General features: G+C 43.4%; 1 protein-coding gene across 1 annotated transcript in view; it reads left to right on the top strand.

The window, feature by feature from the left end:
* Nucleotides 1–225: 225 nt before the first annotated feature.
* Nucleotides 226–25063, top strand: part of Fam169b (Protein FAM169B) — a 67483-nt gene continuing 42645 nt past the window's right edge. The window contains exons 1-6 of the mRNA XM_077800159.1: nucleotides 226–485; nucleotides 1154–1349; nucleotides 17146–17259; nucleotides 18350–18371; nucleotides 19758–19894; nucleotides 22778–22877. Coding sequence (XP_077656285.1) covers nucleotides 226–485; nucleotides 1154–1349; nucleotides 17146–17259; nucleotides 18350–18371; nucleotides 19758–19894; nucleotides 22778–22877 — 829 coding nt within the window. The remainder of the gene's footprint in view (nucleotides 486–1153; nucleotides 1350–17145; nucleotides 17260–18349; nucleotides 18372–19757; nucleotides 19895–22777; nucleotides 22878–25063) is intronic.

Below are 25063 nucleotides of genomic sequence, written 5' to 3'. Positions count from 1 at the left end.
GTGGAAAGAATGCTCTTCGCAAAATTTTCGGGGAGCCACGGTTTTGATAGCTGACAAACTACCCGTCTTGAGGGAGGAGGCGAGGAGTGAGGGCACCCCGAGGGAAGAGCGGGGTGAGAGGAGCCTGAGGTGGGGTGGCGGGTGTGGGGAAGTCTCAGGGGATTCTCGAGGTACAGTGGGGGGTGGGGAGTGAGGGCGACTGGGCGCCGCCGCCGGAGCCGGAGCATGGAGGACGAGAGCTCCCTCAAAGCCGCAGGTAATGGGAGCCGCGGCCGACCTGACCCGGTGCGCCCTCGGTTGCAGCCTTCTGCAACCGCTCCTGTTCGCGTCTCGGGTCTCGGGTTTCAATGGCTCGTCCCGCCCGAAAGCTCCAGGCTCCAGCGCTGCAAAACGAGACGTAAACAGCGCGCCGCGGCCAAGGGAACTTCCCGGAGTAGGCGCCAGGACGCCGCTAGCCGCGCACCTGTTGCCGCCATTGCCGTCGGGTGGGGAGCGGGCTAGGCGCCCGCGTTTACCCCACAAAGTTTAAATGCAGGGCACACGGAAAAAAAGAGGAAATGATCGGGGGGAGCTGTAGGAGGAGCTGCCAGATGTGAACCCCTGGAGAGCACCGTGCTGGGCACCCAGCCTCGGTCGCGGCTTCTCCCAGCCATCCCTGGGACCGCAGGGCGTTGGGACGGCTGACCTGGGCTTGCTCCCTGGGCGGGGAATGTGGGCGAGTTCCCTGCATCTTAGGGTCTTGGTGGTCTCGATTGGGAAATGGGAATCTCACACTGGGGAAGAGTTCCGTACGGACAGCTAGGGTTACCGCAGTCCCCCAGCCCGGGCAACTGGGATGGGGAGCGGGGGGAGGGTGGTCGGGCCCCCCTGGGTGCCAGTTCCCACCCGGGCTGCGGTTGTGCGTCGGACGCGACTCTACTGTCCCAGCCGGGACTTGAGGGCGCTACCCTAAGCCCGCCACCTGTCGGGTCCCAGGTGGTACTATGCCCGGCCCTCTGTTTGGAGGCAGCGTCTGAATCTGAAAGCACTTGGGACTGACCCCTAAAGGGCTGTCTGCTACCTCCGCAAAAGCGGATTGTTGGAGGGAGGCAGAGGCAGGGCCATTGGATTCTGAGATAGTACTTCTTTTTCTCTCCTGCATCCTCTCTTCCAGTGAGAACAAGTGGCAGGAAGGGGCCTGGTTCCTGAGGGAGGAAGAGGCCAGCTCCTCTTGTCCCCTTAAGCGTCCAGTTTGCTTGCTAGGCGCCTTGGCCGCAGCTGGCGGGCCCCGCCTCACAAGCAGTCAGACCGCAGACTGGCCACACTCTCCAGCCACACATCCCAGTGAGGGAAAACTACGTCTCACGAAGGCGCCTCTGCTTTTTATTGGAAGCCAATGTCAGCGTCGGAATCACTTGCTTTTATAACGTGCATTTGAAAGCTACGATCGAGTTGTTTTTCTTTTAATTTTAAGTCAATGAGTTAAGGAGAAGGTAGCCCGTAGCTAAGTATATGTATTAGTAACGTGCTTCAAGAATGTTTTAGCTGGTCTGGAGATTAAGAGAATTTTGTTTTTATTTTTGGAGAGATTCTATTTCTTTCTTTTTTCTTTTTTTGGTACTTCCTTCTAGAAAGTTCGGGGTTTTTTGTTTGTTTGTTTTTAAGAAAGTTAGTTTTAATGGTTTGGATAGTGAGCGCTGTTTCCAGTGTGCATGTTGGAGAAGTGAAGCAAGGAAAAAAAGTGACTCTTAAAAAATGCAGAGAAGCCAGTATGGGCTCATTGTACAGCATTGTGTCATTACAGGGAGGTACTCAACCCTGGCTAGCTTCCTTTCTTGGTCTCTGTCTTCTGGTGGTACCATGAAACAGAGGGTTCCCCATGACAAGTGCTTCAGAAATCTGTTTATGCAGTCTTATTTTAATGGAAAAAGTAATGGTAATTTCACCTTCTGGAAAAGTATAGCTGGCCTATAACCGTTTACGGATTTTCCTGTACTTATTTCAATGTTTGCTGTGGTTTTGACAGTCACTGATGGCCCAGATGACACACAGCAGTTGCACATTAATCATTTCCACATGTGCTCGATCCTAATGGATTGGAATTTTGCATAGTTGAACCATTGCCCAAGCTTTGATAGCCCTTTTCCAAAAATGGTTTGAGCTAATCGTGTCTGCTTGGGAATACTTTTTCTCTGAGCAAAGAAGCATGGAACTAGAAACTATGGTTTCAGGTAAGGCTATATCCTAGTTCCGACTCACTTCTGCTGCTGAAACAGGGAAAAGGCATGTGAAGGGCCTGGGAGCTGTGTTTTGTGTTTCTGTGAGGCTCCTTAATATGGGTGTGTCTGTTTTCCTAAGGAGTTACTGTCCAGAGGGGATTTGGGAGAACCCTACAATAATTCAAGTTTTCTTGACATGCTCCAAGGCCACACAGAATTTCCTTGCCCCTCCCCCCCATTTCAGAGCCTTTGTATGTGTGTTTTAAATTTCCCCTTTACCAAAGACCTTCTTAGGTTCCACTGGTGCATCTGTTGCTGTCATTTCAGCTTAGAGTATACTGGAAAGAAAAAGGAAAGTTAGATGCAGCCTTCTTCTGTTACCTTGAACTTCCCTGTCTCTGAGGTAAAGGCTTGACTTGCCTCATAAAGATTAGATGAGACCCCTTGTGAGTGGGAGCCAACTGTTGGGCCCACACTCTTGCAGAATGGACACAGAGAAGGCCATTTGTTTGGACTTTTGAAAAGTTGGGTGTTCTGACAATTTACACTGGTCATAAAGCAGAGTGGGCTGATACACAAGAAAGCTAGCAAGCAAGGGGAACTAGAGGGTAACTCAGAAGCTTGGGTAGGAGCAAGGGGGACTGTGGGGATGCTAATAAATGAACTGACTTCTGAGGGTGGGGAGGTACCCGCATGATTTGATTGAGACATAGTGATTTCAGGATGTTTCAGGACTTGCCTCTTATTGGAAATATGAAAAGTTTGTCAGAAATACTAACTCCAGAGTGCAGGAGGAATTCAAGTGGAGAATTCCAGAACCACCAGAGTCTGTGGTGCCTGAGCTCTACTGGGGACCCCTGCTATCTAATGAAGACAGAGCAATGCAGATGGAAGCCTGGGAAGGGTGTCCCTTGGGACATGGGAGGAGGAGAGGACAGAGGGAGAATGCTCAGGGAGGGAGAAGTTCTGGGAACTGGTTTTGAGACATAGATGTGTAGGGGTAGTAAAGGTGATCCCTTGCCTTCCCAACATGAGTTATGGCCAAAACAATCCCTGTAACATGAGGCAGTCTCAGTGGTGTACACCTGTAATCTAGCTACTTGGGAGACTGAGGCAGGAGGATCACTTGAGCCCAGGAATTTGGGATAGTTTGGGCCACAGAGGGAGACCCCCATCTCAGAAAACAAACAGAAAAACAGAGTAAGAGAAAAATATTACAGATTAATTTAATCCTAGTTTTCTGTGACACAGGAACTTTCAGAATGAAGACACAAAGCCAGAAATGCCTCTCTTATGCTTACATTCTATGAAGCAGGGACAGTCCTGTAGAAATATCATGAGATAAGAAAGGTATGATCTGACAAGCAGTAGGTTGAGAGAGGAACACACAAGGCCTGTGTTCAGATTCTTCCTGATGTCTCTGGTTGTCGCATTTCTTCCTCCCCAGTAATGGTCATGACCCTTCTGGAATGAGGGTCTTATGACCCACTATGGGAAAAGACTGGGTCAGAGAATTCCTTTAGGTCCAGCTTCAAGACAGAAAGGTTGGGAGCAGGAGGACTAAGTGTAGTGTTTTTATGGGGGAAGGGGTTCCATTTCCTATGGCCTACTGTGGAGAAGAGGAATTCTCATTTGTATGACTTGTTTCTGGGAACATGGCAGGCAAGAGAGGGGAGGGCAAGAGACAGAAGGGCTGGAGAAGGTCAGAGACGTTGGTTTGAGGGATTCCAACTTGCTTTAGTTCACAGTACTCAGCATGCCAAAGTGCTGTACTTTGGGGTATCTTTTTCTTTTTGAGCCCCAACAAATCCAAAGAGGGAAACCAGAAAGAAAAGAAGCCACAGGCAGGACCTGAGGCAGAGGGAACCCAGGCAGTACAGATATGGAACAGCCCAGAAGGTGGGTGGACCTATCTCAGGACCCTGACAGGGGCCAGGCACAGCTGCTGTTTCAAAAGGATTTGTGGTAAGAAGAAAAGGTAGAAGGCCAGGGATGGTGGCACATGACTGTAATCCAGTGACTCGGGAGGTTGAGGTCTGAGGATCGCAGGTTCAAGTCCAGCCTCAGAAACTTAGCAAGGCTCTAAGCAACTTAGTGAGACTCTGTCTCAACAAAGGAAAAAAAAAAAAAAAAAAGACTGGGAATGTACCATTGGTACACTGCTCTGGGTTCAACCTCTGGGAGGTGGCTTCTCCATTGCATGTTTGGGCAGAGGAGACTTGAATACTTGAATAATTTAGTAAGTTAACCTTTAGGAACATTTTACTGTAGGTCAGGTATTGTACTGAGCCCTTCATAAACATGACCTTAATTGATATCATGATAAGTGGTAAAGGGAGATAGTGTTATCATCTGTACTTTACTGGAGAGGAATCTGAGGCACAGAGATGAAGTAACTTGCCTTTGGTTAGCTGGCTAGTTAGTGGCAGTGTTGGGATTCAAATGGGAGTTGTTGTTAGTTGTGGTCTGACTCCCCAGAGAAGGAAATCTGTCTTAAGGGTGAAGTTCCCTGAAGTTCCAAAAAAAAAAAAAAAAAAGGTAGGGTAGAGGCTCAGGAAGGAAATAATTCACAAGACAGTTCCTAAAGGACCCCTTCAGAGATGACCTCCTGCTAACATAAAACTTAAATCACATATTTATTAGCCATTTTGAATTTTCTCTGGTCCATGGCATGTGAGTAACCTCATAGGGGAACATGGACGTGGCAAGGCGGGAGAATCTTTGTTCCTGGGGAGCAGCACCTCACTGGGGATAGTGGGCGGAGGCTGGATGTCACTACTATCAATTATCCTGTAGCTCTTACCCAGCCTCTACCCATCAGAAGGGATTAGCCAGCCTCTATGCATCAGAAGGGAAAGGAAGGGATGGGAAGGGATAAGTTAGTCCCTAAAAGTCTACTTGACCATGAAAGTTGTCTGGTATGGCTACCTAAGCAGATGATAGTAGTCTCTCTGAGGGCTGAACCCTGGTTGATCTTTCTGCCTAGTGCCCGAGTTCCATGAATGTTGGATGCAGGGGATATTTCCCTGTGCTGGTGAAAACCCTTGTTGGCTCTGTGAGTGTAGAAGGGATTGCTGGGAGGAGTTTTATGTAGACTGGGTATGTCAGGAAGTGGTGAGATGCTAACTGACTTGCCACACACCAGGGCAGAGTGCACCTGGCCAGGTTGCTGGGCAACACGTCCCTCAGAATGTCTTCCTGGGAAGACTGGGTCTGAGTGGGTCCTCCTAACTGCCTGGGTGACTGTGTACCCCTTTTCTCTGGTGATTCCTTGCCTCCCTGTGGGATCTATACTGTAGAAAGTTCTTGTTCACTTTGTCACTGGATGTCTGTGCTAAATAGGGATTGCTATAGCCTGAGGCAGGGCTGGAGAAGGCTGGTGTGCTGACCCTGTCCAAGGGTCCTGCCATGGCCTGGCAGGATGGGGTGAATTACCAGGAGGCCAGGACTGGAGCTGTCAGTGGGAGGACAGTGGGTTCTGAGGTATTGCCTTTCTGACCTTTGAACCCCTAATCCAGTGTCTGGCTTTCTCTGGGTTCCTGACAGCAGCTAGCTTCTGGCTCCTCTGCTATGGTATTGGTAGCTTAGCCCAGGGAAGTTCTAAACAGGATTGTAGAAAATGGCTGTGTTATGTGGTATAGAAAGAAATTTTAGGAGAAAAATCCAGCACCCATTCAGATACCTAAAGGGTCAGGTGACTTTTAAAGTTGGGGTGGGTGGGGGGCAGTGGAACAGTTGCAGTTTGGTGTCTTTCAGTAACAGCTTTGAATGAGGATGTAACAGGTGTGGTTTAGAACTGCCGTGCCTTTTAGACCGCCCATCCTGGGCTGTGAGTTTGCCTTTCCAAGGTCAGAGATCAGCAAACTGGGATGGGGACCAGGGATACAGTTTCTGTGGATCCAAAGGCCACTGTTGGTTGAAACGCAGGCCTGCCCCTCCTCACTGCTGCAGTTCTTCTCCCTATCTTCCTGTCCTGTTCTTTGACCATGGGAGGAGCTCTCACCCATGGCACTCAATATTCTCAGGCTGCAGCCTCATTTTCTTGCTAAGAAGATCCTGTTTCAACCAATGCCTGTTGATTGACAAGGTACAGAAACCTTCCCATGCTTCTTTGGTCCTTCGAAACATGGCAACCATGAAGTCGCTGGAAACTGCCTAGGCTGAGGTCTTGGGGCACAGAGGGGAGATGACTTGGGGATGGGCTCTTGCCCAGGGTAGTGAGCTCCCTGCTCTATGTGTGTGGCAGCAGAGGAAGGGCTCCCACTTCCCAAACCCTCCTAAGATTGCTTGATCTTGCTGAAATTAAGATAAATGTGTTTTCTTTGGAAACTGAGTCTCGAACTACAACTCACAAATTTCATTAACAGAGAAATCTGTGTTCATTTCTTCATTGCTAAAATAAACCCTAATTAGAGTCCATGAATACTTCCTCCAGCGGTAAGTATTTGAGAAGTTGACTTTGTGGAAATTTCCCCACTGTTAAAACTTCTCATGGTACCATCCCCCTGCCCAGTTGTACTCCCTATCAGACTGGTACTTAGTGGACTATTTTTGACTTGTGTATGTATGTGGTGGAGCAGTATAAGTGAATTATAATAGTTGGTTGTTCATTTTGAACTTCATGTTTTCCAACAAGTGAGGTGTATATACGCTATCCACATTTGGATTATTAGAACATCGTGGGGTGGGGGTGACACTTTTAAAGCTATGTAGAAGGGAAGGTATTGCTTTTTTTTGGTGGGGGGGGTTTACCAGGGTTTGAACTCAGGGGCGCTTGGCCACTGAGCCACATTCCCAACCCTATTTTGTATTTTATTTAAAGACAAGATCTCACTGAGTGGCTGAGCACCTCACTTTTGTTGAGGCTGACTTTGAACTCACAATCCTCCTGTCTCAGCCTTTCCATCCGCTGGGATTACAGGCATGTGCCACTATGCCAAGCTTACTTGTATTTTTGATGATGAATGAATATTAAATAAAATATTTATTAAAATATTTTAAAATATTTGGTGTAAATATGCAAATACAACAAAATCTGTCCTGTAAAAGTCTAGTTATTTGTTAATGATACCTGCTTTTAATCTTAACAGTTATACATGATTTTTGACAGATTTTTAAAAATTTCTTGCGTTCTTTTGTATTAATTGAAATCCCCTGTATTCTTGCCTTAATTTCTTTTTTCTCTCTCCTGTTTTGACATTTAATCTTCATTTTTATTCTTTAAAGGGCTAATGTAAAGTTTAATATGCATATTTAACTCAAATTTATTCTGAGATTTGTCAACTTTTTAGCTTTCTGGAATAACTTAAGGGCCTTAGAATGCTTTCACTCCCATTTCTCCCCCATTTGTGTGCCAGTATTATGTGGCTCCTCAGTTAGCTTTTTTTTTTAGCTCCTCAAGTTAGATGTTTTTGTTCTGTATGGTCAGCAATGACTTGGATATATCTACATGTTTGTAGATATTTGTAGATATTTTCTTTGTGTCTGTCTCTTCTTGACGAACTACTTTTTCCTGGGGTCATTTTCCTTTTCTCTTATACACATTAGAAATAGCTTTGAGAGTGGACAGGGGATGTAGTTCAAGGGTAGAGCATTTTCCTAGTATGTGTGTATAGCTCTGGGTTCCATCCCCAATACTAGGGAAAAAAAGGAAAAATAAATATCTTTAGGGGGTCTGCTGGTAGTAAAATCCCTCATCTTTTGTTTTTCTATTTATTTATTTATTTTTTTAGTGCTGGGGAATAAAGCCAGGGTCTCCTGCATTTCAGGTGAATAACTTTTCACTGAGCTGCACCGTCAGTTCAGTTTTGTTTTTCTAAGTATTTCTGTATTTTGCTCCCATTCTTGGAAGTTACTTTTGCTAGGTGGCTTAGCACATTGAAAATGGAATTCCATTATTCACTGGCTTCCATAGTTGATGTTGAGAAGGCAGCAGTCTTCTCATTGCTTAGAAGGATCTCTCTTTGCTTTTTGACTGATTTTAAGGTCATCTTCTGTATTTTCTGTTTTGCAGTTTTACTTCACTGGTGTTTAGGTGGGAATTTTCCTTATTTGGGGCATTGGCTGTGATTCTAGAATATAAGACAAGGTGTCTTTCATTAATTCTAGAACTCTTGCTATTTTTCCTGGAACTTCAGATAAATTGTTATTGAACCTTCTACACTACTCTTGATTTTTCCTAACCTACTTTTCAAGTTTTCCATCTGTGTGTTTTTGTGTACTGCATTCTGGGTCATTTCTTTAGCTGTGTTTTCCAATTCATCAGCTATTAAGACATTCATTTCTAGAAGTTCTACTTTCTTTCCTCCTAGAATCTTATTGGGCAACTTGAAAAATCTTCACCTTTTAAATTTATTTTTATTTAAATATTTTAAAACATGCTTCATATCATTATCTTCTATATTGATAATCTCAATATCTGCAGTCTTTGTGAATTTGAGTGTGTAGTTTGTGCTGTCTCTTTCATGGTGGTTTGTTTTATCATATGAAATTAGGTCTAAATGGCCTCAAAGTTGTACCCTTACCTGCAGCTCAAACGCCTGTGTGGCTTAATGTTTGGGAAAGTCAAAGTATCATTCTCTAGTTTTTATCAGGTTTCAATTCAGCATATAAAAGTCATCCTTTCATTGGTGTTTCATCTACTTTTTCAAAATTGCTCAGTTTAAACTTAAGAAAAATACATAGTATTTTAGAGTAAAGTATATACTATTCTTTTGTTGATGTGTTCATCAATTTAACACTTTGATAAAGCTAGGATCATAACAGATTTAGACTATTTCTGATGTTAGTTCATAAATCCATCGAAGTTTGAAAGCTTCCAGTTGAATTTCATTCACTTATTTGGAAGAGACAGGTTAAAGTAGAGGGTCAGCTTGTCCTCTCATGCTGCACAGCCAGTCAGCTGCAAGTTCTGCTATGCACATCGACAGAACCTGCTCAAGTTATCTGTTCCCTTTGCCGTCTTCACTACAATCACATGTTCATGCTGTCCTCATTGTTCATCTGATCTCTTTGTGCTGCTTCTGATTAAGTCTCCCACTATGGTGTGTTCTGGATGAAGCACCAAACACACACCACCAGTTTTGCCGCTCATCTCCCTCTGAATGAATGTCTGTCTTTCCACTTTTTGCAAGTTTTTCAAAGTTGATTTTTAAAAATTAGAATATGTAGGCAAAGAACCTTGGGTAGACATTTTTTCCAGAGAAGATATATATACTTGGAAAATCAGTGCATGAAAAGAACCTCAACATCCCGAATTGTTAGGGAAATGCAAATCACAACCACAATAAGATACCTCTTTTGTTAAAAGGAAAAATAAATAAATAAAACAGAAAATAGTGAGCATTGATGAGTATATAGAGAAATCAGAATCCTTTTGCCTGGTGATGGGAATCTAAAATGTGCTGCACCACTCTGAAAAATGGCATAGAGGTTCCTCATAAAATTGAACACAGGATTCCTAGATGATCATTATTCTGGATATCTAGCCCAAAGAATTGCAAGCAGGGCCTTGAAGAGATATTTGCATACTCATGTTCACAGCAGCATTATTCACAATAGCTAAGGAATGGGAGAAACTCAAGTGTCCATCAACAGATGAAATGGAAGCAAAAGGTGGCATATGATGGGCTATTATTCACCCTTGAAAGAAATTCTGATGCATCCCTATGACATTGGTGAACCTTGAAGACATTATGCTAAGTGAATTAAGGCAATTACAAATAGAAATTGCCATTTGATTCTGCTCAGATGACATATCTAGAGTAGTCAAGTTCACAGAGACAGTGGAATGGCAGAAAGGGCCTAAAGGCTGGAGGTGATATCTAGGATGGGGAGTATGTCATTTAAGTTTAGGAAGATGAAAAAGTACTAGAGATGGATGGTGGTCATGGTTGCACAACAATGCTTGTAATATGCCACAAAAGCTGTACACTTGAAAATGGCTAAAAGTGTAAATGTTATGCCATGTCCATTTTACCTTCATAAATGGTCCGAAATAATTATGGATATGTGTCATGCTTTCCATAAAAATAAAATGAGGCTGCGGATGTGGTTAAGTGCCCCTGGGTTCAATCTCTGGTAACCCTCCCCCCCAAAAAAAAAATCAAGTCCATAAAAAGTTTTTTTTAATTACTGTGGTAAAATATGCATAACATAAAATTTATATTTTTTAACTATTTTATGGGAGTACCAGGCATCCTCAGCCCTTTTTATTTTTTGAGACAGAGTCTCACTAAGTTTTTATGTCCTTGCTAAGTTGGCTGAAGCTGGCCTCAAATTTGCAGTCCTCCTACCTCAGCCTCCTGAGCTACTGGGATTACAAGCATGCGCCATATTTTTGCCTACTTTTAAGCATACAGCTCAGTGGCATTATGTACATTCACATTATTCACATTCACATTATGCACATTGTACAAATGTCACCACTCCCCATCTCCAGGACTTTATCATGTTCTCAAATAAAAACTCTATACCCATTAAACAACTCCCCACTTCTGCTCCTCCAAGACTCTGGGTAAACTCTTATTTCACTTTGCATTTTTATGAATTTGTCTATTTAAGGTGCCTCATGTAAGTGGAATCGCAAAAAATGTTTCTTTTCACGATTGGCTTATTTCACAGGGTCCAGCCTTCAAGTTTCATCCATGTGTAGTGTGTGTCAGTTCCCTTCCTTTTTAAGGTTGACTGTTCCTTAAAATATTCCATCGTTTGTATCATGTTTGGTGTATCTATTCCTCTGTCGCTGGACATTTGAGTTGCTTCTATCTTGGGCTGTTGTAAACAGTGTTGCTATGAACATGGGTTTACAAGTTCAATGGTATTTGAAATAGGGTGATCCCAAGTGTGAGCTGACATTTCCTCAGTGCGAGCTAGCTCAACATGAATTAGTAAGTCAGAGAGTCAGTGAGGGTTCAAACCAGGGTCTAGCTAACTTTCCATTTTTGAACCTCTGTTTTCACATCTGAAAAATGGGGTCAGTGTACTGTACTTTATTGACTTTGTGGAGTTGATGAAAGTTTCAAACAAGCCAGGATGGGTGAAAGTTCTTTGTGAACTAGAAAACTCTATGCAAAGATAGTACTTAAAAGAGTATTTTTTAATATGAGAATATAGCCTTAATTTTTTTCTTATACATCTTCTCCCAATGAGACCTTTAGAAAAATTGTTTATCCACTCAAGGCAGATGTTAAATTTCTGTTTCTTCAATTTCAAATTGAACAGGTACCACCCTTGATGCAAATATTAGTATCCTGCATCTTTTTCATTTACTTTTCATTTTTATGTAAATAAGTCCAGAGCTTTTTAAAAAATGCAATTATCTTGATACTTTTCCAGGTATTTAGAAACAAATGCATTCTAAATACCTGGAAAAAGTTCCAGATAAGCCTGCCCATTCATCACTGTCCATTCCTCAAGTGAAGCAAATCTGGGGGATGAGCATAAGTTCTTTTTATTTTTGCAATATTCTGCAGTACTGGGGATCTAACCCAGGGCCTCATGCATGTAGGCAAGTGCTCCACCAACACTGAGCTAAACCCACAACACTTTTTATTTATTAAGACAGGTTCTTATAAAGTGGCTGAGACTGACCTGGAACTTCAGATCCTCCTGCCTTAGGCTCCCAGATAACTAGGATTATAGGTGTGCGCCCACTGCACACTTACATTTTTTTATATCTTCATTTTGTTCACTTATTTTTTTTTTATGCGGTGCTGAGGATCAAACCCAGTGCCTCTCACATGCTAGGTGAGCACTCTACCACTGAGCCACAACCCTAACCCTGAGACAGCTTCAATTTTTAAACAGCGTGAAATAACTTAATCCAGGACCAGGCTACATAGGCAGAGACTGGTGGTCTTTTAGTGTCCATCACTGCTCTGCACAGAGGTGGACATGCCAAGTAGAAACTCATTTTCTTCCCTCTTAGAGGTTTTGTTGTTGGAAACGTAATAGATGAACAAAAAGGGATGTGTTTTTTGGATAAAAGTTCCTAAAGTCCGTTAACAGCCATGATTCTTGGGTTAATTCTGAGAAATATTATTCTGTGACTAGCGGGTAAGAGCGTCACAGTGACGAGGGTATTTTTCTTCTTCTTGTGTGCTATGTGGTTTAGGGCTCTGGTTCTTTTCTGGACAATTGCTCTACCACAGTGTTTTCCCACTAGCTTCAGGGCCACCACATGACACTGAGACTTGGTATTTTCGTAAGTTCCTGGTCAATTAAGTTCATGATTTGAAGTGTCAAGCTTCAAATGCTTTCTGTGTGTCCTGTGCATGTGCCAAAGCCCTCTTCCTTCCCAGTAAAGGTTAGACAAATATGGCCCCTGCACTGTAATGATGACCATTTGGCATGGAGTTGCTCGAGGTCCTCAGCAAGGAAAACCTGAGCTTTCAGTCCTTGTGTCAAGGTGAAGACCTCTCTGGTTACCATTCACATCGAAGTTGATATTTGAGATGTTATGTTCTGCTGTCTGCCCCAAATAGAACTTCACATGTGTCCCCAAAAGTGATACCTCTTAGAATGATAAAGAAAATAAAAAGGATCCGTATGTCTTAGTTCCACCTTATATCCTTTTGAATGATTCAGGGGAGAAATAGTTTTATCCTGGTATCATTAGCCTAATAACAAGAGTCACCAACACTCAAATTATGAGACCTTCATATTAAAAGCAATTAGGATTACATAAACCTTTACGTGGGTGGCACATAAAGTCATCTGCATGTTTTACCATCTTTGATTTGGGACAAGTGATTTATTCTCAGCAAAGGCAACGACAAATTGCAAGTGGGCCAATGCTATCCATGTGATAACAGAGCAACCGGCTGCCTGTCAATTACTGGGTAATAAAACCTTTGTCGCCGACACCTGCAGTCCTTCAGCAATGCCTCCTCATTTCCTGACAACTTTGCTCATCTGCTCAAAAAATTCTAACATATTCTACATTCTGTTTTCCAGCTTTTTTTTTATTCTTTGCTAAGAATATTTTGGCAATCAGATGCTCTTCAAAAAACAACGAAAATATCCAAGTGTTTATTGGCCTCACCTTCTGTTCTCTACTTTCCTATGAAGAGGGATGCTCTGCTGCCACCAAGGCTGCCTTTCCTGGTGGTGAGTTCTTAATGCTCTGGCCTTGAGCTCCAGGCACCTGCCTGTTTTCTCTCGCTCTAGCCATGATGGGTCCTTCCACTCTGACATTATTTCAAAGCACTCCCCTCAGAAAGTTTGCTTTGCCATCTGTCAGTTGATGGTCTGGGACCAGGGGGCTCTCGTTAAATAAGTTTGAGAAAGAGATGCTGAGCTAAGCAAATTCAACTGCTACAGAATTTCTAAATTCCTTGATTGTTGATAGATATGTAAAACTCTTAGCAATGAACCCAGAGCCACAGCATGCCACCCTTTTCCAAACTTGGTGGTGCTAGAAACCCCGCTTTCACGAGCCTATCCCAAGCATATCTTGTGGAGCTAGTGTTCCATAGATGCACTAGGGAAAACAGTGGCAGGATACCCAGGCTGGTTGTAATGATGTGTGCACAAACCTTAAATGCTTTGATATTAAATAAATGCCAGGCATTGTCTCATACAACTGTGGGTATTCCTTACTAAGTGTAATATAATAGTCCTCTTTTTTTAAAATCAAATACAATTGGGCTGGTGATAGAGTATATGCTCAGCCTGTGCAATCCCCAGCACTAAAAAAAAAAAAAAAAAGGTAAAATTAAATTTAATTATATTTTATGTTAAAAGAAACTCTCAGGCTTAAGGTGTCCTATGATGAATGCTTTGCAGGCTCAGGATGAAATCTGCAGGGTGACTACTGGGTTTTCCTAATGCACATGACCTACAGACACACAGCCCTGGGCATCGGACTGCACAGTGAAACACGCACCTCACTAGAAACTGGGGGCCCTGATGAATTCCTGGTTCTGAATTCTGAGCAGCTGAGATGATACCAAAACTCTCCTCCCTTTGGGCATTATCCCAACTGCTTTGGGAGTGCATAACACCTGGGGTCAGACCCGCACCCCCCCCTCCGGATTTCTTGCTCTAGGCTTCCTGAATTTTCTGGTACCCGCTCCTGTCTCTGTTTAGAAATTAGTCTTCATGCTTTTTGCTAATCCCAGAATTACTCATTTAACCCCCTGGGTAGATTTCTTCTCTAATAAAGCTTCCATTTCTATTAATAAGTGCTTTTTAGAAGAAAATTAATTTGTGAAGAAAAAAAAAAACCTGCAAAAGCCAAAACAGACCGCCTATGTGAAAAATGACAGAAAGCAAAAATATGAAAAAAGTTTTTGTGCCTTTTAACTACTTTATAAAAAGTGAGTTGAATGTTATCGTTTTATATCCTGAATGTTTTTCATGTTACCCTGAGCAAGAATTGTTCTTACTGTAATTGAAGAATGACAACCCACATTACTAAAAAATTCAAATGATTACAGCCAGTCTTTCCAATGACATAATATCCCATAGTTACTGCCAGGTAGTGGCTTTCGGCAAAGGCCAAGTTCGTAGAGTGAGGCTAGTAAAATTTAAAATATCTCCCTTAGTGCTTCTTATAATAATAGTTCCATCTGAGAAAAATTATGCTTTGCTAAAATGAGAGCATTTTCCTAATCTTTATGGTGAGGTAGTGTTTGGAGAGAATATTCTGCAAATGATATTGAATCAATGATTAAATGCAGATCACCAATCTTTTCCAAGGTCTTCATTCATTGGCATTGCTGTTTACATTGGAAGGATCAAAAAGTACTGGGAAAGGCCTTGCCAGCCTGAACAGCAGTGGCTGACCCTGCAGCACTGGTGGCCGATGGGCAGTGGGTGATACAAAGTGGCTAGGTATAAGATTGCTGTTGAAGCAGCCTGGGAACTTGAGCTTTGGTACAAACATCCTGAATAATTCAATTATTTTCCCTAGAAGAATGCTTTCAGATGTACTATTGTTTTTGTTTTTCGGGTGACTATGCCAACATATGCTTAAAGTGAATTCTTTAATTCTGAGTTTGTTGAGGGATTTCAGTTTCTTTACAGTCTGCAGAGACTATCATTTCAACTGTGTGCCTTTTTTAATAAAAAGCATTTAACGTTGTACTGAAAAGATTACATTCTTTTGGCTTTGGAAAATATTTCCTGTTCAGTTCAAGCCATTAAAGGCTGTTAGCATTTCACATCTGGAGGCCCTTGCGGAGCCTGTCTTCCATCACCCGGGAAGCGGGGAAGCAGAACGAGCGTGGAGGCCTGGCGCATGCGCAAGCCTTGTTTACTTCCCAAGGCTGACTCTCGTGTGTGCTTGTGTGTGTGTGTGTGTGTGTTTTAATTCTTCCTGGGAGCGGGGAGTCCGTCCTCCTTCTGAGTCATGAGAGGGTTTCATTCTCCTGGGCTGAGGAGTGGTGCATTCCTTCTTCTAAGGTTGGGGAGGGGTCTTCTTCTGCTGGGCCTTCGGTGCTCTCGCCCCTCTCCTGTCTTAAGCAGCTTATGATTGTCATTCCCACCCAATTTTCCAGGAAGCTAACCCAAACATCTGTATAGGACAGAAGCTGCTGAGATTTCTGATGGAGAAGTTTTCCTCAAAGGGAAGAGAATGAATTTAAACAAAGTGGGCCAGAGAGTTGTGGGTGCTAGGCTGAGTTGAGGGGCACTCCTAGTCCTCTGCTCTGTGGCTGTTCTTCTGCACCCTGCTTTGAGTTTTTAAAAGGGAACTGAGTGTGGGTGCCACAGTATTTTCTTTTTTGGAGGTGCTGGGCATCGAACCTAGGCCCTTGTGCGTGAGAGGCAAACACTCTGAGCTATATCCCCACACTATTTTTTGAGCATTATGGTGTTCCCCCACCCCCACCAGTTTGCCATGATTGGGAGGGTTGATTTATGTGCCTCTTTCCCCAGAGGTAGGCAGGATGTCACCCCCACTCTCAGGATAGTCTTCTGATTCCTGAAGCTTGTTCTGAAAAGACCCCAAGGGATCCACTCCTGTGTTTCCTTTGGACAGCCAGGCATTAGAGCCCTGGGGCAGTGACTGTCTTCTGGAAAGTCCCCACAGAGTCTTTTGAGGGTGTTTCACGGCCCCAGCAAAGTAACCTGCAGGGGAAATGATTTCATGGCATGGAAGGAGCAAAACACATTCACAGCATTTCTCCTGACCACACACGACCAGAAACCGTGCCAGGCAACTCTTGGCAGCCTGCAGAAGCCAGGAAGGAGCCTCCCTACCCGACCCACCAGGAGTCAAGCCTCTGGCCTGGTGGCCTCAAATTGGGAGTGCCTGCAAACCCTTTGGCCACAGTGTTCTTCCACTCCCTGGGCACAAGGGAAAGTGACAGGGGGCCTAGCTCAGCTTCTCTCTGGGGCTGGTTGAGGATGCTCTTCTGTCGGCCCTGCATCCTCACTGGAGTAGACTGATCAATGGTCCAGACCTAAGGAATGTGTTTCCCAAAACACAGAGTCAGCCACAGAGAGTAAAAATCAGAGTCCATCTCTAACTTGCTCCTTATGCTGGTGCTCCTGGGGGCATCTTGGGAGAGGAAGCTACTGAGGCTGGTTTCTGCGGGATGCACCCAGGTTTCAAGCAGCCCTTTTTCCAGTTTTCTTGAATTCATTGGAATGCTTGCCAGGTCTTTTTGCATACTTGACCAACTAGATGAAATAAGTAGCAGTTTCAGTGCAGAGCTCAGTTGAACAACCACCTAAATTTACTAAGTGCTTTGTATAGGACAAGCATGGGGAGGGGTCTTCAGAGTAGAGTCTGGGAGTGGGGAGGGAAGTTGTACTCAGCAAGCCCCAGCAGCTCTAGGTTAGGGGGTAACTACTAAAAAAGACCAAGTTGAGGTGTGAGTTGGGGGGCCCTACGGGCAGAGGGGCTGGCTGATCCTAGGCTATCCTAGGCCAAGTTGTCACATAAACACAGGACTCGGTGATCCCTAGAGTCCTTGCCCTTGCCTTTTGGGATTCCTAGAAAGGAGAGCTGGCTGCATCGGGGGTGGATCTTGTGGATGAAGAGATAGAAGGAGGCTGTCAGGAGTGGGCACATGAGCCCATTGGGTGCCGGAGGAGATGGGGATGTGGAGTGGTAAGGGTGGAGGAGACCGATTTGAGAGGGTCACTGTCATGATCTGAATGTTGTACACAGATTTTGAAATCAGACAGACCTGGTCTCCTGTCTGATTCTGCTGCTTTCTAGCCAGGTCTTATCCTTGTGAGGCTTGTCACTTCCTCTGCCAGTTGGAGTTAAGCAGGATTCAGTGAGATTCGGGCCGTGGAACACTGAGCAGCATATTGAGATCTAGAGTCCACAGAATGTTAACTGTGCTGCTATTTTAATGGGTGTGGGTGGAGGGTGGGTGGATGCGGGGGTGGCGAGAGGCTGTTATGGGATGCTGAGACCCTGTGCTAAGCGAGGGATGGATTGGGATGATCGAAGGGAAGTGAGACAGGCTGAGTTTGGTCTCCTTGACGGTTTTGAAATGGTCCCTGGGTCAGGAACTGGATCCCTCTGGCTCCTGAGCTGTGCTCCTGAAGGCCTCAGCAGGGAGCCCCAGGGGGCTGGCTAGAGGGCTGCAGGCCTGATTGGTTGCTGGGGGACTTCCTGACTCATCAAAGTAAGGAGGAGTCTGGGATCCTTTAAAGGTATTTATGTGTGCAGAGGACACACACACTGACGCTCACACACGTGTGCTTACTGTCGCAGAGTGCCTTGGTTGTAGTGGCCCACCGTCTTTTTAGACAGAGACCCCAAGTTTCATCCTTATTCTACTCCTTGCCTGATGTCAATTCTTTATTTGAAATATTGGAATCAATGCAGTTGTAGTAGTGATTTTTGTGTGACTTTCACACTGAAGTACTTAAAAAGAAATCAAAGAGTGGAAGAATAGACCGTTGTCTTTTGGTGTCCATGAGATTGGTTTGAGGACCACCCCCCCCCACTGCTTGGAACCCAAAATTTGTGGATGCTCAAGTCCATTAAATAAAATGGTGGGTTTGCATAGAACCTGTGCAGATCCTCCTGGGGACTTTAATCTTTACATGACTTACTGATACAGTGCAAATGCAAGTAGTTGTTATGCTGTATTATTCAGGGAATCATGATGGTCCTTCCATATTCAATAAGGAAGGGGAGGAATAAGGGCAGCAGCTTCTCTGGTAACCTTCTTCTCTTATAGGAGGCCCAGAGGCACATCCAAGGTAAAGATGGGGCAGAGTCCACAGAATGGGGATGGAGCCCTCATCCCACGTGGGGACATGCCAGCCCAGTATCTTTGATTGCTGCAGAGGGAAAATTTGATTGCTGCTGCTAAGTTCAACTGTACGCTCCCAATGTTTGATTCGAGAATATAATTCTTCCTCAAATAAAATCATTTTTTTCCTCCAAAAGTGTGGCTATAGGGAAAAGACACCAGGGAAGACTCAGAGAATAATATGCATTAATTTCTTTGCAAATGAATGTGTACAATATTCATTTATCTGTGTGTGGGCATGTAGTTATGTACTTCATATGAGTCATTGGAGTTATGGTATTTTACAAGTTATGGTCTATTAGTCCCACTAAGGGAGGAATGGGCAAAATCTCATGAACCTGTATGAGATAGAGATTCCAAGTTTCATCATTATTTTACTCAGCCTTAAATAAGAATGAAATTATAGCATTTGCAGGTAAATAGATGGAACTAAAGAATACCATGCTAATATTAATATTTATAGTTAATATTAGCTAGGAAAGTGAGAACCACTCAATCTGGATTTTTAAATTTGTTCTAATTAGTTATACATGACAATAGAATGCATTTTGACACATTGTACACAAATAGAGCGTAACTTCTCATTCCCTGGCTGTACATGGTGCTAAGTCATACCAGTAGTATAATCATACATGTATATAGGGTAATAATGTCTGTCTCATTCTACCTTCATTCCCATCCCCACCATCCCACCCCTCCTCTCACGCCCCTCTGCACAATCCAAAGTTCCACCTGCCCCTACCCTTGCTCCCCACTATGGATCAGCATCTGCTTCTCAGAGAACATTCAGTATTTTTTTGGGGGGGGGGATTGGCTTATTTCACTTAGCTTGATATACTCTAGTTCCATCTATTTACCTGCAAATGCTATAATTTCATTCTTCTTTAAAGCTAAGTAACATTCCATTGTGTATATGTACCACAGTTTCTTCATCTTGAAGGGCATCTAAGTTTATTTCATAGTTTAGTTATTGTGAATTGAGCTGCTATAAACATTGATGTGGCTGTGTCTCTATAGTATGCCGATTTTTAAGTCCTTTGGGTATAAACCAAGGAGTGGGATAGCTGGGTCAAGCTGGATTTTGACGAAGTCAGCAGCTAGTCTCAGCCCTCCCAATGCCTGCTGTGTTCCTTGCTTCTGTGTTCTCTCTGCTGAAAGTACTTGGGAAATCATTGGGTAGTTTCAAAGAAGTTTCCTAAACAGCCTAACAGGGAATAGGTGAACTTAATTTCTAAAGCAGATAATCTTTTAGTTTTATATCTTCAAGATATAAGTGACTGTCCCTTTAATGAAAGAATAAAACTAACATCACTTCTTCTCTCCACCCCAGCAGGCACTTACCCTGTGGATATTTTGGAAGATGACCCCGAGGGGGAGGGGCATCAAGAAGCAACATTGGCTTATCATGCCTCACTTAGTGAAGGAGCTCAGACCTCATCAGAGATTTTCTCTCTTTCCTCTGGGGAGCAGGTATGTGTGCTCTTTCTTGGTGGAGAGTTCTGTCAAATCTAATTCAGAGAAGAAAGTGTTATAGAAAGAACATTCCAGATTTAGGAAAACAAAAACAAAAGTGAATACTAAAATAATTCCACCTCGAGAAGCAGAAGGGATCCTCAGTTGGGATTCTGGAGTCTTGAGAGTGAGTCTGGTTGTGCCAGGCAATGAACCAGGTTACCTGTGGGAATCATAGGTTTACCAGTTACTAGCTGTGTGACCTTGGTTAAGTTGTACCTTCTCTTGTCTTGCTATTTTCAAATTATAATTAAATAATAATTAAATAATTATAATAATATTTTATAAAATAATTAAAAGTGATACAGGGTATAACAAATACCTAGCTGAACCCCAGTTTCCTGATTTGTAAGATGAGGAGATTGGTTTATCTATGGCCTTTAAGGTTTTCTTCAGTTCTATCATTTCATAATTTGGAATGAAGTTATGTCATTTATGATTTTGGGCACTAGTAAGATTGTGTGCATTGTGAGTCGGGCCTTGAAGGGAACAGAGAGACAAGAAAATTGTTTATTCGTTCGGATGGCGGCATTGTGGGTGAAATTTTAAAACTGTGTGACTTAAGAGAGAGTCTTCCCTCCCTGCAGCCAGTAAAAAGAATACCTGTATCTTGGATAGTACCTACGGTAGTTATCTTTCACATTTGAGGCTGATCTGTTGCAAGAGACAAAAAAATTCTTGTTTGAGATCATCTGTAAGATTTCACTTATGGCAGAAATGATTGCTATCTGGCAGGCACAGTTTGTTGAGGGAGACCGGGTGTTGTTTTACTATAGTGCAGTTGTTCCAGAGTTAATGAAAACAATGGTTGGTACAGTTACAAACTGTGGCTTTCTTGAGATTTCGGAGATGGTAATTCCCAGTCAAGTCACTCCCAGAATCCAGTTCCCATGGGTGACTTCACGTTGATCTGCAGAAGGTGCTTGTACGCTTTTAGCGCCCCCTCGTGGCCAGAATCTCTCAAGCACTCCGTCAAGGTTGGGGATTTAGTCACACCTAGCTGAGAGGTGGGCTGCAGGGGTGGGTGGAGCGTGGAGGTTGCAGGGCAATCTAAAAAGAGCCGTGAAGTACAGCAGCTAGCCCTGAAGTTTCAATCACCTGCTTTAATTACACCCATGTTTATGGATTACTTTCCTTAAAATAAAACTCAATACAGACTATGCTCTTTAAGATAAAAAAAATTAGTGTTAACAAAAACATAAGACAGTTACTAAAATTAAGTTGTTTTAATATGATAGAAATGCTGTCATGTCTGTATACCTATTTGCTTCACTCCTTTCTAAAAAAAAGTTTTCATGGAACCAATCATTTGATTTCCTGCTATTTTAGTAGTTAATTAAGGGATAGGAGCAGTTTCCTACCGCTAAGCTACAAAATAGCCTCATTAGGAATGGTGTTGAGCTGCCTCATTGCTTTTAGCAGGTTTATCTTTTCTTTTTGAATCCGGGGTTTTCCAAAATAAAAAGAAAGATGCGGAAGTGGTTTGAGGCTATATCATGTCACATCACTTTGCTCCTACATCTTTTCATTTTATAATTGACTCTTTTTCTGGTCTTAAAATTGTTCTGTCACATTTAGAGCACAATAATATTTGTTGATTTTTCTGGTCACAAAACAGTAAAAGCTCACTGTATGATACTTGGGCACTGTACCAAAGGGTAGAGAAAATACAATTGTGCATGGTTCACTGCTGGAAACATTCTGATGTATTTCTGTTGGATTTTTTTTCCTGCATACTTAAAAACAACAACAACAACCAGGTGAAGTCACTCCCTGAATACAATGCTGTATTCAGTAATAAGTATCTTTCCAGGTTGATATGATGCCTTCTAAATGGCACATTTAATGGCCTTGTATCAGCCATCTCGTGGATGAGCCGTGCTTGACATAACTTCTGCAGGAGGGCCAGCTTGAGATCTCTTCATTAGAGTGACTTCAGAGATGGGGAGGTACCAAGATGTTTATGTGTCCCAGGATTTGTTAAGAAATAGTTCTTTGAAACTGTGGAGGCCTCCTGTAAACTCTGACAAGCAGCCTTCCTGCCTCGCTCAGCTGACACGTTCTTTTCTAATTTTCTTAACTCTCCTTGGTTTTCAAAATAAGCATGGTAATGGAATGTGTTGACCTTGTGCTTTGGAAGCTGGGAGAAGAAAGTGTGATGGCCACTATGAGGGCTTTGGATGAGGGGGCTTGAGAGAAGGCTCTGGGACAATCCCAGTGTTGGTGACCCCAGTTCCTCTGTCATATAAGCAAACAGGCACCCAGAATTGAGCATTTCTGCTGCAGGGCTGCATGGAGCCCTGGCTAAGCCTGGAGCACCCAGAGAGGTATGTATTTCTTGAGACTGCTTGCAGGGACCTGAGCCAGAGCAGTAGGCAGCCAAAGTGACATCCTAGACTGCTCCTATACAGTAGTCACCAGGGCTCAGGGAGGACAGTTGATGCCGACTTAACAGGTCTATGTCTGAGGTGGGTGTGTAGCTCTCAGCTTTTGCAGGCTGAGGCCCAAGGAGGATCAGGATGGAAGGCGGGGGTAGGAAGCATATGGAAGTGAGAGATACCCAGGGCATTTGGCAGGAGAGTGTTTAATCAACTTGAATAGGTGGGCAGGTGAAAGTGGGGAGAAAAGTTTTGCAGGTCGGATATGGGACAGATGGGACAGTTACCAAATACCCCTTGTGGTTAGCTCAGAATGAATAAGATTTGCATTTTTATGTTGCCTACATCCTGTTTACCTCCGTGTTGTAGTGTTCTTTCAATGAATACTGTGCTAATTGTTCAGCAATTTCCTGTGCCCTTAATATGATGAAAGAGCAAAACAGATATTTTATTATTTTTTCAGGTTAAACTTGAAACTTCATCCGTTTGCTTTTGTTCTCTGCACCGTGATGAACCTCACCATAAAATACTGGTTTTGGTTAATCCCCAAGACACAAAGACAGGTTAGTAATTATTAATTGTGCGCATGTGTGTATACATGCATGATGCTGGGGATGGAACCCTGGACCTTGCATTGTTCAGCAAATGCTCCACTACTGAGCTATGCTTCCAGCCCTGGATTTTAAAAACAGGGTTCCTGATTTCATTGAATGCAATAAATGGAATCAAATGCCTAAGAAATGATGGTTATGCTCATAGACCAAATTTAGAAGAACATCAATGCAGAGCTGGTTTATTTTCAACTCTCAAGAATCCAGTAGAGCACGTTTATTTCTACATACACACACAAACACAAACACAAACACACTTTTTTTTTTTGTGATGCTGGGGTTGGAATGCTCTAAGCTTAGGCAAATGCTCTAAGGCTGAGCTGTCCCCAGCCCCAGTGTCTGTATCTTTTTGTATATCTTGCTCACAGTGACAGGATTCAGAGTTACTTTTGGGGATAGGACTTGCTGTTCTTATTAACAGTGCTGTGCAGAACTAGCTGCATGCATGGAATGGGACACTGTTGTTGAATGTTACCATAACCCTGTGAATTGAAGGGAACATTCTCAGCCCCCACATAGAGGGGAGGACAAGGGTTGTCAAGTGACTGGCCTAAGACCGCACAACTGGAGCATGGGAGGGTGTTTTTTGCAAGGTGATGAGTGGGCCGGGAGTTTTGTTTCTGGTGGTGAAGTTTATGTGATCTGTAACTCATTCATTCTCCTCTGCACTATGGGAAGACCATGTTCAACAGACTTTTCAGCTCTTTGGATTGAAGCCTTGAGAAAGGGCACAGCTGTGCTCTTTTGCATCTGGGGCAGGGGTCAGGGGCTGCTGGCAATGGGCAGCGGGAGGTGAGGAGGAAAGGCTTGTGGGTCTGCCCGAGCCCAGACATCAGTGATCTGAAGAGGTGGCACCTCATTTCTGACTTGATAGGCTCTCACTTTAAATGTATTTCTATTTAGCAATTTTCTCTGTGTTTTACAGATTTCATATGATGACAATGTATTGGTGTCCTAACAAGAAATAGTAACTATTAATAATAAACTTTTCAATTAGTTAGCCCTCCTCAAGTGATGTGGTACCTGGTGAAAGCTTGGGTTATGAGTCTTTAACTACATTTTGTCAAGGGTGGGGGCCACCTTCAGCTCTCTGCCTCCTTTGGAGGTAAACTTGTGTGTCTGTCTGGGGTTTATGCTCAATCAGTGTCATAAAGTCTAAGGTGACATCTTTCAGGCAAGCTTTTCAGCATGTAAGCCTGTCCACTTTGCTTCTCTTTTTTCGCTAAATGTGAAACCCAAGTGTGCTTAGGTGGGAGTTTCGGCATGTTGGCAAAGCCTCCTCATTGCTTCTGGACTGGCAGGGGCTGAGCCAGGTATGAGGACTTTCCTATCGGGTTTGAGTGTCACCCATCCAGTCCTGCAGAGGCTTCTGTGAACAAAGGGGCTATTAAAACCCCAGGTCTTTGACATAGCCTTGACCTAATGACTTTACTACCAGGTTAGTAAAAGATGTGCCTGCAGGAGTCCCTCAATGCACAGACTGTCAAAAGCTCTAAAAATATTGTTCGTCCAAATATCAGCTGCTCCCCCCCCCACCCTTTTTAAGCATTTAACAATATTCGGGTTATAGATCTTCAACTATAATTTGCATAATGTAAACATACGACTCTTAGAAATCTGTTTCCCATTTGTTCTGGACTTAATTTTTGGTTGCTTTAAAGAATACTCCATAATAAATATTCATAAACTCTGAGAAATCTCACTGCGGACCCTTCCTCATATGTAATAATACTTTAAGTAAAGTTTCCAAATGTTTTCCTGGTGCTGTGGACTCCACTGTGATTTTACATAATTTCAAAAAGGTGCTCAGGTGTTCCTGGAGCTTTGTGTTCTTTAATCCAATATTTCAAAGTCCACATGAATTGCACATCCTGTGGCTTGAAAGCATGTGGACCCGCAGCAGCCTGTGGTGTCAGGGACCTACTTCACAGCTTTGACAAGTGTGTCACTTCTCCCCTGTGCTTAGCAGTGACTGTGGAGAACCCTATCGCTGGTCCCTTTGTCATTTCCTTCCAGTTCTGTTGCATGCTTGTGTGTATGTGTGTTTCAGTGGGAGGGTATAGGAATCAAACTGTTGGATCAGCCTTGTGTATGAGTTAATTTTTGATAAGCTGCTTGAATCCACCACTGTAACATCC

Source organism: Urocitellus parryii, chromosome 6, assembly GCF_045843805.1.
Source record: "Urocitellus parryii isolate mUroPar1 chromosome 6, mUroPar1.hap1, whole genome shotgun sequence".
In the NCBI taxonomy this organism is placed as follows: domain Eukaryota; kingdom Metazoa; phylum Chordata; class Mammalia; order Rodentia; family Sciuridae; genus Urocitellus; species Urocitellus parryii.
This window is presented reverse-complemented; position numbering and strand designations above follow the sequence as displayed.